Raw genomic sequence first — 14,941 nt, 5'->3', positions numbered from 1 at the left:
ACATCCTCCAAATGTGGCTTTGTTAACATTTTATACAGTTGCAACATGACTGCCAACTTATGTACTCAATGCCCCAATCAATGAAGGCAAGCATGCCGTATGCCTTCTTTACTGTCTAATCCACTTGTGTGCCACTTCCAGGGATATATGGGCTTGCGCACCAAGATCCCTCTGTATTTCTATGCTCCGAAGGGTCCTGCCTTTTACTGTATACTTTTCTCATGCGTTTGACCTCCCAAAATGCATCACCTCTCACTTATCTGGATTAAACTCAATCTGCCATTTCTCTGCCCAACTTTCCAAGTGATCTATATCCTGCTGTATCCTAATCAACTTTCCCCACTATCCACAATTTATAATTTTCATGTTGTTTACACTTACTAATCAGACCATTTCCATCCAAATCATTTACATATCTTACAAACCAGAGGTCCCAGTATTGATCTTCACTAAACACTACTGGTCACAGATCTCCACAATTATAGTCTCTCTAATGAGCTTCATCAATACTTCTTCAGTTATAAAGATAAAGGTCATGAATGGTACTATACAAATGTAAGTCTTTGTAGTTTCGTAATTGCTTTACGCTATATTGGATAGTTATTCAGTTTTGGAAAAAGTGAGGACTGCAGATGCTGGACATCAGAGCTGAAAAATGTGTTGCTGGAAAAGCGCAGCAGGTCAGGCAGCATCCAAGAAGCAGGAGAATCGACGTTTCGGGCATAAGCCGTTCTTCAAGAATGACTATTCAGTTTTGACAACCTACAATTATACTTGGAGTTGCTAAAGGTTTGAACAAGTTTTCACCCGTGTCATCACCCACCTCCCCACCCCCCCAAAAAAGAAGTTTGAGACAGAAACATTCTGTTTTTTCCAAGTACGGAGCTAATTAATGGATTAGTTATTGTTTAGCAAATAAAAGGGACAGAGCCCTTTATTATCTCACTAAAACTGCAGCACCTAAAGTTCTGGAATGTTGTCAGCTGGGGGAATAAACTGTCCTATTTTAGAGTCGTAAAGACACATTTAATCCCCAATTACTACTAAGTTAGTTGATTTCAGCTGAAGCAGCAATTTAGATCCCAATATCAATTAAAATACAATCAGCCCTTTTGTAAAAGATGTTTTATTTTTTATACATGTGCTGAATGAAACAAAATGTGTAAACAAAATTCAAATAGGTCCATTGCAACGACAACGCGTGTTCCAATAATTCAGTATTACTGCTGCATGGCTACAAGAGAGAAAAAAAGGATCAGTAATAATCAATGTTCTGTCACAATGCTTTAACATACTGTAAATCCTCTCTCAATAACACAGTTATAAACAGCACTGAAAACTATCCTTCCTTTATGAAGGAAGAATTCTCCCTCCCGACAAAACACACGCCTATCATGCAGTAATTCCCATCAGCTTTCAAAACACAGTGTGAAGAACATATAGCTGCTTTGCACTAAGTTCAGAGCCATCCATCAGCATAAAGGGGTCTTGATGATTACTGGCGCCAATGTTTCACATTTCATCGGTGGCCAGATTGAAATGGAATCCTTTACACCCAGTATTGTAGGGACCAACAACAAAACCCCAATTAGAACACTGACATCTGGAGGAGGAAAGGCCGCGGTATCTCTGTGGCTCACATTGCCACCAGACCTTTGAAATGCGATGGTAAATTAAAACTCAAACTCCACCAACAAGTGGACTAAATAATCCCAGAACACAATTTCAATAGTAAAGGAGTTCTCATAGTGCCCTGGCCAATTAGCTCACTAAATCAACAGATTCTTTGGTCTTTATTGCATTGTTGTGTGCAGATTAGCTACCAAGTCATAATGTTACAAGATTTACTAAATTCAAAAAAATACTTTGGTTATCAAGTACTTTGGTACACTCAGAAGGTTTGAAAGGTGTTACATAAATGCCAAGTTCTTTTTTTTATATGGTTGATTCTTAATGTCTTACAAATGGACAATGTTTTGCTAGCATAGCTCTTCATTAAAAGGAAATACCCAAACTAAGAGATTCCCACTAGAAAGACTCTTTCACACACCGAGTGATCCCTGCTCCATATAAAATTCCTGACGCCAAACTCTGCCGCACAAGGCACTGCTACCATGCCAATCACACATTTTCAGCCTCAACGTGACATTTTTAATTCAAATATCACTAAAGGACAGTCATGCCAGAGACCAACCACACCACAGTACAGCATTCCTGAATGCTGCAATCCACCAAACACAAGTCCTTTCAACAAGTCAACAATGGGTAGTTCTACACTAGAAAGGGGATTGCCACTCTAGTGCCACGTACCACCAGCGTGTCGAGGATAGTGTGTGTAAAGTGTGATTCTGAGAGTATGACATGTCAAGTAGTTGTTTCACTCCTCTGTAAGACAGCTCTCCCAGATGTTAGTGTGGAGGATTTGCAAGTTTGACGAAGCAGTGTTTTCCATAAGACATAGGAACAGATGTAGGCCATTCAACCCTTCCAATCTGCTCCACCATTCCATTAAATCCTGGCTGATCTGATCATCGTCAACTCCACCATCCTGCTTTTACCCTAGAAAGCTTGATTCCCTTATTAAGTACATTCAAGGCCGAGAGTTTTAAAGACTTAGCTTCTGCAGCCTTCTGTGGTAAAGAATTCCACAGATTTACAATCGTCAGACAAAAACTCCTCCTCATATCTTAAATAGATGACCCTTTTTTGAGATGATGCCCTCTGGTCCTAAACTTTCCCACAAGGGCAAACAACCTTTCAACATCTACCTTCAAGTCCCTCAAGAATCTTGTATGGTTCAATAAGGTTGTCTCTCATTCTGCTAAACTCCATCAAGTACAGGCCCAACCTACTCAACTTCCCTTTATAAGCCCTTCAATACTCAGGATTAGCTGAATAAATCTACTTGGGTCTGCCTTCAATACCAGTACATCTGTCGTTAGATAAACCATTCATAGATTTCCAGCTATGGTCTGACCAGTGCCTTGTATAGTTTTAGCAAGACTTCTCTATTTTTATAGTCCATTCTATTTAAAAGGTCAACATCCATTTACCGTCCCTATTACTTGATTAACTTCTTTTGTGAAATATGCATGTGAATCCCTAAATCCCTCTCCACTGCAGCTTTCTGCAATCTTCCTCCATTTTAATAATAGCTAGCCTCTCTAATTCTTTTGCTGTAATTTCCAGCATCTTAGTCTCTTCATTCCTTTGAGATTTTGTAGCGATTAATACAACAAAGTGGCCATTTCAGAGTGAAGTTAAGAGACATTGCCGTGGATCTGAAGTCACTTGTAGGCCAGACCAGGTAAGGTCAGTAGCTTTCCCCTCCCTAAAGGACATCAGTGAACCAGGTGGGTTTCCATAATTCCAGATTTTTACCAAATTCAAATTTCACCCCTTGCCATGATGTGATTCATACCCAGATCCCAGAACATTACATGGGTCTCAGGATGACTATCCCAATGACAATGCCATGACACCCCATCCCTCACCCATTTCCTTTTTATGTGTATATCCAATTCAAAATTACAAATGAACATTTAGCACATCACATCAATTTGCTACATGAAGAAATTCTCAACTTTTTATTGTTTTTCCATTAATTACATACATTCTCAGATAAAAGTTAAATAGATCATCTTTCTTTGGACATAATCAGAGGTGAAGGATTAGTTAATTCCCTCTTTCCCATTTCTGTTACCGAATTAGAACAATTTAATCTCAGTAAGGTCCGGAAATGTTATTGCACACTACCAATGGCTTTCCCAAATCACTGGGACGTTTTTTGCAACAACTAACAATCACAAGTACATCACCCGTGTAGCCAACTGGATGTTTACAAGCAAAGTCAGGCAGCATCCGAGGAGCAGGAAAACTGACGTTTCAGGCAAAAGCCCTTCATCAGGAATTCCTGATGGAAGGGCTTTTGCCCAAAACGTCGATTTTACTGCTCCTCAGATGCTGCCTGACTTTGCTTTGCTTTTCCAGCACCACTCTTATCTAAACTCTGGTTTACAGCATCTGCAGTTCTCATTTTTTGCCTATTTACAAGCAAAACCTACAGGGAGTGCAAATCATCGAAAATGAGGGATAGAGGGAGCAGGTAAGGGCTAAATCAAAATGGAATCTGGGCGGGGGGGGGGCAGAAATGAATCATGTTCATCTGCAGCATTTTTGTTAATTTCACTTGATGCCAAAAAAAAGAAATTCATCTCAAATCCACTCACCAATGTGCACACTCAACCTATGAAGTTGATCACCACCAGATGAAGAATGGTGCTAGCAAAGAGAAAGTCTGCAAATGCTCGCTCAGGCGAGATACCAATGAAATCTCCTTTGTTCTGAGGGTTGATCTGTATCCGCAAGCAAACTGTAAAAGCAAAGTTTAATAATTAGTGAAAAATACTGCAGTGCTATCATATATACGTAGAAATAAATAGCTGTCAGTTCAGATTATGATCAAGAAACAATGCACCCTGCACAGTTTAACCCAACCTCAGTGGATGCCAAAGACAGTGGAGTACCTCTTTATCTTTCTGATAACGGACCTGAAATCTTAACTCCGATCTCTCTACACAGACACTGCCAGACCTGCTGAGCTTTACCAGCAACTTCTGTTTCAGTTTTGGTTTATCACTGCTCATTTTTACATTGTTTTACTTTAACAGGAGTTCAGGGGATCTGTGTTCTTGTCATTTTGTGTGTTTTGTTCCAAAGATGCTTTGTGCAGTCTGACGCTGGGCCACCTAACCTGATTGGCCCCATTCTGCTGCCTAAACCATCATCTGGCTGTTGACCTATGGCATCTGCTGTTCTGATTCACCCCAAAGTCAAAGGCTGTTCCTCCTGCCCCTCATCACTCATCCCCAAAGCCCTCATTTATAGCAAGGCTTTATGAGAGAGAAGCATGAATCTGGAAAAGGGAATTTAGCAAGAGGATGAAGCAACAAGATGAGACACAGTGAGCACAAGTCAGGGCTGATTGCAAGAGAGTGGGTGAAGTCACTAGTTGGAGGGTGGACAGAAGAGTAGAAGAGGTCATCAGCCAGAGAGTCAGTGAGAGGAATACTCTGAAATTACTCAGTGGGTCAGTCAGCAAGAGGTATGGTAAATGAGAAATGCAGAAAGCAGCATTAGCAGGAAGCAGAATTGCCACTGAGCAGGAGGTACAGCAAGATAATTACATTTCTTTCACATTTGTTTTGAACATCATTTCATTCACAAATATAGGAAATCTACTTACAAGTATAATTTTTATAAATGATGAGGAAGGTTTAAGGTCAGGGGTCACCTAATTTAAACAGAGGAGGTGAATCATTTTCCTCCCAGAGTGTCTTTGGAACGCTTCCTGGAACCTTGCTGGAAGTGGAGCTCCTGAATATTATTTTAAGGCAAAGATAGATTCTTAAACAAAATAAAAAGAACTGCAGATGTTGGACATCCGAAACAAAAACAGAAATTGCTAGAGAAACTCAACAGGTCTGGCAGCACCTGTGGAGAGAAAATAGAGTTAACATTTTGGGTCCAGAGACCCTTCCTCAGAATTGTCTTTTGAAGAAGAGTCACTAGACCGAGAAGGTAGCTTTTGTTTTGCTCTGTCTGCAGATGCTACCAGATGTGAGTTTCTCTAGCAATTTCTGCTTTTGTGATCGATAGCTTCTTGCTAAGCAAGCGGGTAAAAGGTATCAGCGCAGGCAGGAATGCAACTTTGTGATTACAATCGGATCAGATCTTATTGTGATCACAGAGCAGGCTCACAGTCACTGTTCCCTTGTATGTGTCTTGCTGCTACAAGGATCTCCAAGGTCCTTGTGTGACGGCAGCTTTGATATACTGGGAGCTTCCCAGTGCTGCACAACACAGATAGAACATTGCTCAAGGGCTGCAATGGCCTTTTCTTGCTCCTCATCTATATGTTCATATATGGTTTATATGAGAGAGCCTATAGAACCAATATTGGTTTTAATGGGAAGAAGTGAATTGTTTTTAAGTCATTCATTTAACAATAGTAATCCTTATGAACACAATTCTAAGTGAGGACTAACTGTATGAAGAATGCAGGTACTTATTTCATCACAGGCATTCAATACCAAAGGTAAGAAGAGTTATCAATGATGGTCCTGGGTAAAGTTTCAACTGATGAAAATTAAATCAGGTCACTGCGTCATCATCAGTTCAACCACATAACACCAGGGCATAATTACCTGATCTTAAACTTCAAATTCAGGGTAGTTTACATCAATCCAGAAAGGAACCATCATCCACCCCACCTCAGAAATCAGGTGACAGGGTCTCTAATCCTTGTTGCACCTAAACCCATCTGGAACGACAAGGGCAGCAGAGTGGCTCGGAGGGGAACAACCCCCCCACCCCCCAGCAAGTTCCCCTCCAAGCCACTCACCATCCTGACTTGGAAATCCAGTCTGTTCTGATATACTGCCATTGTTCTGTTCCTGTGTGATCCCATAACAGCAGCAGCGTTTAAACCAATGGAATTGGAATCACGTTATAGACAATACAGGTGAGCAAAGTTTACGTTCTATAAATAATGGTCTAAATTCATCAATCACATTATAGCCCAATTCGCTTTGAAGTAACATCCGTTATAGCAGAACGGACTGTATATCCCCATTCCTGGAGTGTCGCCGGGTCAAAGTCCTGAAATTCACTCCGGAAGGGCATTGTACATCAACCTACAGCACATGGACTGCAGCGGTTCAAGAAGGCAGCTCACCTTCACAAGGGCAACTGGGGACAAGCAATAAATGATGGCCCAGCGAGCAAAGCCCACATCTAGTGAACAAAAACAAATGAACACGTACCTCCCAGGACCAAGCACCACACCATTACCCTCTTTGGGATTTGAACCCCCATTCCAACAGGGTCTACAATAGTACAATCCCTCATTCTGGTTCCAATGGAGCCCAATGCTTTGAAGGGCGGCCCTCATAACAGATCAAACATCACCTATCACTGCCACTTTTGACCCCTCCACAGTGTCTCTCCCCAACTCCACTCCCACTCCCACTCCACCCTCTCACCTAACCTGAATCCGCGCCCCTACCCCTTTCCCCAGTCTCTCCCCCCGCAAACCCCCCATCCCCAGTCTCTCCACCTGCAAACCCCCCTTCCCCAGTCGGCCCCCCACAACCCCCCTTCCCTAGTCTGGCCCCCCACACCCCCCCTTCCCCAGTCAGCCCGCCGCACCCACACCCCCCTTCCCCAGTCGGCCCCCCGCACCCACACCCCCCTTCCCCAGTCGGCCCCCCGCACCCACACCCCCCTTCCCCAGTCGGCCCCCCGCACCCACACCCGCCTTCCCCAGTCAGCCCCCCGCACCCACACCCCCCCTTCCCCAGTCAGCCCCCCCGCACCCACACCCCCCTTCCCCAGTCTGACCCCCGCATCTTCCCCCTTCCCCAGTCTGACCCCCGCATCTTCCCCCTTCCCCAGTCTGACCCCCGCATCTTCCCCCTTCCCCAGTCTGACCCCCGCATCTTCTCCCTTCCCCAGTCTGACCCCCGCATCTTCCCCCTTCCCCAGTCTGACCCCCGCATCTTCCCCCTTCCCCAGTCTGACCCCCGCAGCCGCCCCCTTCCCCAGTCTGACCCCCACAGCCTCCCCCTTCCCCAGTCTGACCCCCACAGCCCCCCCCTTCCCCAGTCTGACCCCCACACCCCCCCCTTCCCCAGTCTGACCCCCACACCCCCCCACCTTCCCCAGTCTGACCCCCACACCCCCCCACCTTCCCCAGTCTGACCCCCACACCCCCCCACCTTCCCCAGTCTGACCCCCACACCCCCCCACCTTCCCCAGTCTGACCCCCACACCCCCCCACCTTCCCCAGTCTGACCCCCGAAGCCCCCCCCTTCCCCAGTGTCTTGCCCCCCCCCCACTGCACACACCCCTCCCCCACCTGCCCCCTCCCCCTGTTCCCCCCCAGTGCCCCTCCCCCACCTGCCCCCCTCCCCCTGTTCCCCCGGTGCCCCTCCCCTGGTGCCCCTCCCCTGGTGTCCCTCCCCCACCTGCCCCCCCCAGTGCCCCCCTCCAGTGCCCCCCTCCCCCCATGCCCCCCTCCAGTGCCCCCCTCCCCCCATGCCCCCCTCCAGTGCCCCCCTCCCCCCATGCCCCTCTCCCCCCATGCCCCTCTCCCCCACCTGCCCCCTCCCCCTGTTCCCCCCGGTGCCCCTCCCCCACCTGCCCCTCCCCCTGTTCCCCCCGGTGCCCCTCCCCCACCTGCCCCCTCCCCTGGTGTCCCTCCCCCACCTGCCCCCCTCCCCCCCCCCCCCAGTGCCCCCCTCCCCCCCCCCCCAGTGCCCCCCTCCCCCCATGCCCCTCTCCCCCACCTGCCCCCTCCCCCTGTTCCCCCTGGTGCCCCTCCCCCACCTGCCCCCCCCCAGTGCCCCCCACCTGCCCCCCCCCAGTGCCCCCCCCCCCCAGTGCCCCCCTCCCCCACCTGCCCCCCCCCCAGTGCCCCCCTCCCCCACCTGCCAGCACGAACGCCCCGACACAGGCGATGAATCCGGACAGGAAGGAGTTGAACGGGAAGGTTCCGACCAGGGCGCAGTAAAGGAACTGCGCGACGCCGCTCAGCGCCATGTACAGCAGGTACGAGTCCAGCAGCTTGAGGCGGAGCGGCGTCCCCGCCGCGTACTCCTGGGAGAAGCGGCTCAGCACCGACAGCACGGAACCGCGCATCGTGACAGACAAGAGGGACCGACCCGGGGGAACATAATCACCCGGACACAACCCCCCACATCAGCAAAGCCGCCCTGTCCCCGCCACAAACCGTCCGGGTACAGCCGCAGCTGCTGCAGCCCTGACAGAAGGGCCGGGAACAAACATTCCCCCCTCCTCCCTCCTCCAAGCCCAGGCCAACTCCAGACATTGAATTCATGTTTTTTATTTCAAACAAACAAAAACTTAAGAAGAAACTGCTCAATCATTTAGAAACTGGCATTAAATTTGAATAAAGTCCTCACTTCCATTCAGTTTTCGTGTCATCTGATTATTGTGGTAACATCAACTTGAGAGTATTTTACAGCAGGGATATATTAAAGTAATTCCCAGCAATGTAATCAAAAGTAAACCTAGCCACCAAGACACATAAGGACACATGTTTGGTCAAAGAGTTCTTAATCAGCTGAAGAGGCTCAGAAAGAGGAATCCAGAGTTTAGGATCTTGACAGCCTAGGTCACAAACATAACCTAAAATAAAGAATGCCGAAGCTGGAAATCTGAAACAAAAAAAACAAGAATTGCTGCAGAAGCTGAGTAGGTCTGTCAGTATCCATGGATAAATAAACAGAGTAAATGTTTCAATCCAGTGGCCTTTCTCCAGAAGTGTAACTGATGGTTTTAATGCAATTGATATCACTAATGTTTGTTGTGTTGGTAAGTCCCATGTGAACCAGTATTAAACAGATAGTTTTTCTTTCAATTTTGAATTTCAGCCATTCAAAGTGTTGTTTTAAATGTGTGTTTGGAAGTGGTTTCAAATTTGTAACATACCACTTGGAGTGGTTCAGCAAATACAATCAACTAGTCATACAGTGCAATGATACAAAAGATTGTGGTACGATGATGCACCTATATTTTATCAGCTCAAAAATAAAACAAGATGAGGGAATGAGCTAGAGATCAACAGTCGGAGATACTTACAGATGTTTGGAAGCAACAGTGTTAAAATTAAAAGTCGCCATAGTCTTACCAGGACCAAAGGGCTGTTCCCTCAGAGAGAGAACTGAGGGTGTTTAACCTGAGGCAAGGGGAGTTGGACAGTCCTTGTAAATAATCACTTTGACATGACAGATGAGCTGAGGCAAAACAAGTATGGGTTTGTTGGAGTGGGGTAGATAGCCATTAACATCAGGAACTTGAATTGGATGAGTATTTGTGGAATGTCAGGATTTAACACTAGCAATTACTACTGTGACCTGGTATCTGCTTTTCATTGTTCAACAGCATATAAAACTCAGAAATGCTATCAATTCAAAACCAATGAAAAGCAGCCCCAAATAAAAATCAACTATCCCATTGGAATTGCTTCAACATGACTGAATATTTGCAAATCCTTCCCATTTTGTTTTTGTGATATTTCATCTGAAAATGAAGCCAGAGACATATGAGCACATATTAAGAATAGCATGCCCACTAACCTTCAGAAAATTTAATGTTCCCTATCCTATCTCACCAACCAGCACAAAGCACTGCCATTAGCAGAATCCAAACTGAACGATCTGAGCCCACACAGTTAATAACTATTAGTGACTGTCACGTACATCTGTACATAAAAGCGGATTAAAAGGATACTCATTTTTTTGATATTTGGACATTGTTTTAAAAGTTGAAATTTTAATTGCATTTTATAAAAATGTGGAGGTTTTAACAACTAATATATTCAGACATTTTAAATGTCACAAAACAGACTGGTAGGTCTTCAAACCATCAGGTTAACCATCAGAGAGCAGACATGCATTAGGTAGCTAGGAAACAAAGCAGAGAGCACAGGAACAATCTAGATTATTTAATCACACATTCAGCTTTCCACTTGTAATAAATAGGTATAGAAACTATCTATAAAGAAGGTAGTGCTAATCAAATTAAAGAAGCTACAAAATCTATAAACTTTATGCTGATCCTTTAATGTCCGAAAGCACTGAAGGAGCTTTATGTTCACATTTGTAATAACTCCACAGACGCTGGTATCCCATCACCAAGTCATCTATTATTTCCATTGCCTAGCACCTGACACTAACCCAGCTAGCTCAGAGGCAGCTCCCGGAGTGAGCAGAACCTCTGAGACTCCAGTTTCTATCTGTCAGCCAAGGCTCCCAGATTGGACCAGGCTACCAGCCCCAATTAAGGAACTCATAATCTATGTGGTCCACCTGGCTGACCCTGTCACAATCACTACAGCATTGTCAATGGAAATTTGGCACATGTGATGGTAGGGCAGATACCAAAAGGTTGGTGAAAGATGCAAGCGTTCAAGGTGGAGAGAGAAGTAGAGAGGTTTGAGGACCAAATTACAGCGCTTGAGGCCTCGGCAGTTGGCAAGTGGTAGGTAATATTCATGTCACACGAGGTATGGACAATAACCATCTCCAACAAGAGAGAATATCCCCTTGAAATTCATTAGCTATCAACATTCTAGGTGTTACCATTGACCAGAAGCTGAACTAAACTTGCCATATAAATACTTTGGCTACAAGAGCAGATCAGAGGCTAGGAGTAATGCAGGGAGTAACTCACCGCCTGACTTTCCAAAGCCTTACTCCCATCTACAAGGCCCAGTTAGGAGTGTGATGGAATAATCCTACTTTCCAAGATAGGTGCAGCTCCCAGGACAAAGCATTACACCAACAGACATTCACTTTCACCACCAATCTATCTAGACAATGCATGGCACAAATTCATCAAAGATCCTTAGACAGCACCTTCTACCAGCGTCCAGAAGGACATGGGCAGCAGATCCATGGGAACACCACCAACTTCAGGTTTCCTTCCAAGCCACTCACCATCTTGTCTTGGAAACATATCACCATTCCTTCAGTGTCACTGGGTCAAAATCCTGGAGTTCCCTCCCTTGGGCATTATGGGTCTACCTACAGCACATGGGCTGCAGCGGTTCAAGAAGGGGCAGGCAATAAGTCAACTAAGCAAGAGTGAGGTCTGCAGATGCTGGAAATCAGAGTCTAGATTAGAGTGGTGCTGGAAAAGCACAGCCGGTTAGACTGCATCTGAGGAACAGGAAAATCTATGTTTCGGGCAAAAGCCCTTCCTTTTGCCCGAAGCATCGACTTTCCTGCTCCTCGGATGCTGCCTGACCTGCTGTGCTTTTCCAGCACCACTCTCATCTAGACTCACAGGCAATAAGTGCTGAGTCCAGCCAGTGACACCATGTCCATGCAATTTTTTTTTAATTGACCTAATTTGACAGATAATAGAAACTGAATGGTACTGTTCTCAAATCTAAGATTATGGTTTTAATTCAAAATGTGAAGTGTTTTAAGAGATCTGATTTACAGCCAGTTTGCAATATGTTTTTCTCATTTTGTTCCTACTGTCTGAATTTTGAGATTGAACATCTGTGCTTGGCAGGCAGAATAAGCGTTACATTCTGCACTAAGTTAAATCAGTAATGTATCAGCACCAGGTTAGACAGTTTGGCTATAAATTTCAATCTAAGATGCTTTGAATGAAAAAGGTCTAATTCTTGTATTTGTTACTTAAGGAGGAAGTTGTCAAGTGCCAAACCAAACTATTCAAATAAAAGCATTCCTTAGAATAAAACTGATATTCTTTGCTATTCCAGTGGAGGTTATTTCTGTTTAAGCGGGAAAGTCTGGAAAAGTCTTTCAGGAAACTGTGAAAGAGACTTATCGGGCTGACCAAATGAGGGAGAGGCACAGAAAATGGTGAAGAAAGTGGGGATAGGGTTCAGAAGTGATGAAATTTCAGAATAAACAGTATAAATGCTGCTAATGTCAGTTCTCCATGGTTTCTGCAACTCTTACATTGAAGTTACATAAGACAAATAGAGAACTGGAGAGAAATTCACTCATTATTTAGTTTGGTAAATAGGTCTTCTATCGGAAAAAAGAATGAGACAAAAGATGAGGTCAATCTTTTTTTTTAAATAGTTGATAGAGTCATATGGTGTTACAGCACGGAAACATACCCTTCAGTCCATGCCTGCCAGGTCTCCCAAACTAAATTACTCCCATTTCCCTGCATTTGGCCTGTATCCCTCTAAACTTTTCCTATTCAGGTAACTGTCAAAATGCCTTTTAAATGTTATAACTTTATCTGCATTTACCACTTCCTCCTGCAGCTCATTCCACACACGAATCATCATATGAGTGATGAACCTGCCCCTCCGGTCACTTTTTAAATCTTCCTCCTCCCACCTTAAAAGTATGCCCTCTAGTTTTTGAAATCCCCCACCCTAAGGAAAAGACTGTTACTATTCGCCTTATCTATGCCCCCTTGTGATTTTATAAATATCTCTATAAGATCACCCCTCAGCCACTGACTCTCCAGGAAATCAAATTCCCAGCCTATCATTGGAATCTTTCCATTCTGCCTATCTGCTCCATAAGACTCACCAGACAGATTCACATGCTAATTTGACACCAGCATTTCCATTTTGTTGACCTTAGCTTACAGGCTCAGTCTTACACAGCTAAACATGCATTCAGCAATATAAAAGACACCCATCATCTCGATTTAAAGTGGTCCCATGCTATTTTTCAAATTAATGGCTAATTGCTGAGTCCAGCTTATTACTGATATTGCTAAAATGTTTCAACAACATAAATTGCTGGAAAAATTTAGCCGTTCTGGCAGAATCCGTGGAGAGAAAGCAGAGTTAGTATTTCAGGTCCAGTGACGCTCCTTCAGAGTGCTTTTTTGTTGCTAACACGTTTGGTGATTTGTGCTATTTCTTAAAGTCGCTGGAGACTACAGGAAGTGATGTGGCAGGTGTTCAAGGACTCGGTCTGGGAATCAAGGAGTCTGCCTAGCTCAGGTTTCCAGCCATTGGGCTGGTAATTCACGTCTGTGTTAACCTGTAGCACAAGAAGAATAGGGAAGCGTTGGCCTAGTGGTATTATTGTGACCTAGTGACCCAGATAATGTTCAGGGGTATGGGGTTCAATAAATATCTGGAATGGAGAGTCTAATGATGACCACAAGTCCATTGTCAGTTGTTGGGAAAACCTAATGTCCTTCAGGGAAGGAACCTGCTACCCTTACTTGGTTTAGTCTACATGTGACTCCAGCCCACAGAAATATCTTTACTGTGCACTGGACAATTAGGGATGGACAATCAATGCTGGCCTGGCCAGTGACGCCCTCACCTGATGAGTCAATAAAAAAACACATTCAGGTGATATAGAGAAGGACCAATTGATCAAAGAGGAGGTAGGAGCCGGGACAGAATCAATCTGAGACAGTAGCCACATCTAAGCAGAGTTTTCAGGGAGCAATTTCCCTACATCCAAACCCAGTGAGGAAAAATGTCTTTGCTGCTCCTGTTTCATTCTGGATGTGATCACTGCAGCCTCTCCACTCACAACCAAACCTTAGAGGAGGCCACTGACAGCATCATCTCTGTCAGTAGAGGAGAACTTGACTGAACCTTCATGTATTGCCACCATTGCTGCAGCAAGTGATAGTTCTAACCATTTTCAGGTCTCTTGCTCCATTGCACTGGGGGGTCTAAACAGAAAGAGAAATGAATAGATGGTGTCAAGTGATGTTGCTTGTATAATTTTAAAAGTTGCTTGAGCAACTTTAAAATGAATCAAGATTGGAAAGCATTGCACTCATTCAATGATGACAACCTCAACGCATTCCAGCCTCTCCAACAGACCACCATAACCCATTCCAGCCTCTCCAACAGACCACCATAACCCATTCCAGCCTCTCCAACAGACCACCTTAACCCATTCCAGCCTCTCCAACAGACCACCTCAAACCATTCCAGCCTCTCCAACAGACCACCACAACCCATTCCAGCCTCTCCAACAGAGCACCTCAACCCATTCCAGCCTCTCCAACAGACCACCTCAACCCATTCCAGCCTCTCCAACACACCACCACAACCCATTCCAGCCTCTCCAACAGACCACCACAACCCATTCTAGCCTCTCCAACAAACACAGGAAACTACATGTGATTAACGTTTCCACTTTCACCTTGAACATTATTGGTTTATATTAATGAGCCCTCATCAACAGGATGTAAGTTGATGCGATGTAAGTTGATCTATCAGCCAGATAAACTCCATCATAGACAGACCTTCAGTGCTCATATGGAGTGGGCTATCACTTACACACTGGAGAGGATGGGGCTCCATCTCTGCACAAAGCCTGTTTGGTGCCAATCAAGTCAAGTTCCTGCTTGGCGCCAATCACTGACATCAACCACCAGC

The 14,941-nt window shown here is 45.1% G+C and overlaps 1 protein-coding gene across 1 annotated transcript; it reads right to left on the bottom strand.

The window, feature by feature from the left end:
- Positions 1 to 1,110: 1,110 nt before the first annotated feature.
- On the bottom strand, positions 1,111 to 8,742 carry dad1 (defender against cell death 1). Its single transcript, XM_072571512.1, has 3 exons — positions 8,490 to 8,742; positions 4,230 to 4,372; positions 1,111 to 1,234 (listed from the first exon to the last, which is right to left on the bottom strand). Exons 1-2 carry the CDS (start codon positions 8,698 to 8,700, stop codon positions 4,242 to 4,244), a joined length of 342 nt encoding a protein of 113 aa, XP_072427613.1. The 5' UTR covers positions 8,701 to 8,742; the 3' UTR covers positions 1,111 to 1,234; positions 4,230 to 4,241.
- Positions 8,743 to 14,941: the final 6,199 nt, after the last annotated feature.

The sequence above is a fragment of the Chiloscyllium punctatum genome, chromosome 5, assembly GCF_047496795.1.
Source record: "Chiloscyllium punctatum isolate Juve2018m chromosome 5, sChiPun1.3, whole genome shotgun sequence".
NCBI classification, from domain to species: Eukaryota; Metazoa; Chordata; class Chondrichthyes; order Orectolobiformes; family Hemiscylliidae; genus Chiloscyllium; species Chiloscyllium punctatum.
This window is presented reverse-complemented; position numbering and strand designations above follow the sequence as displayed.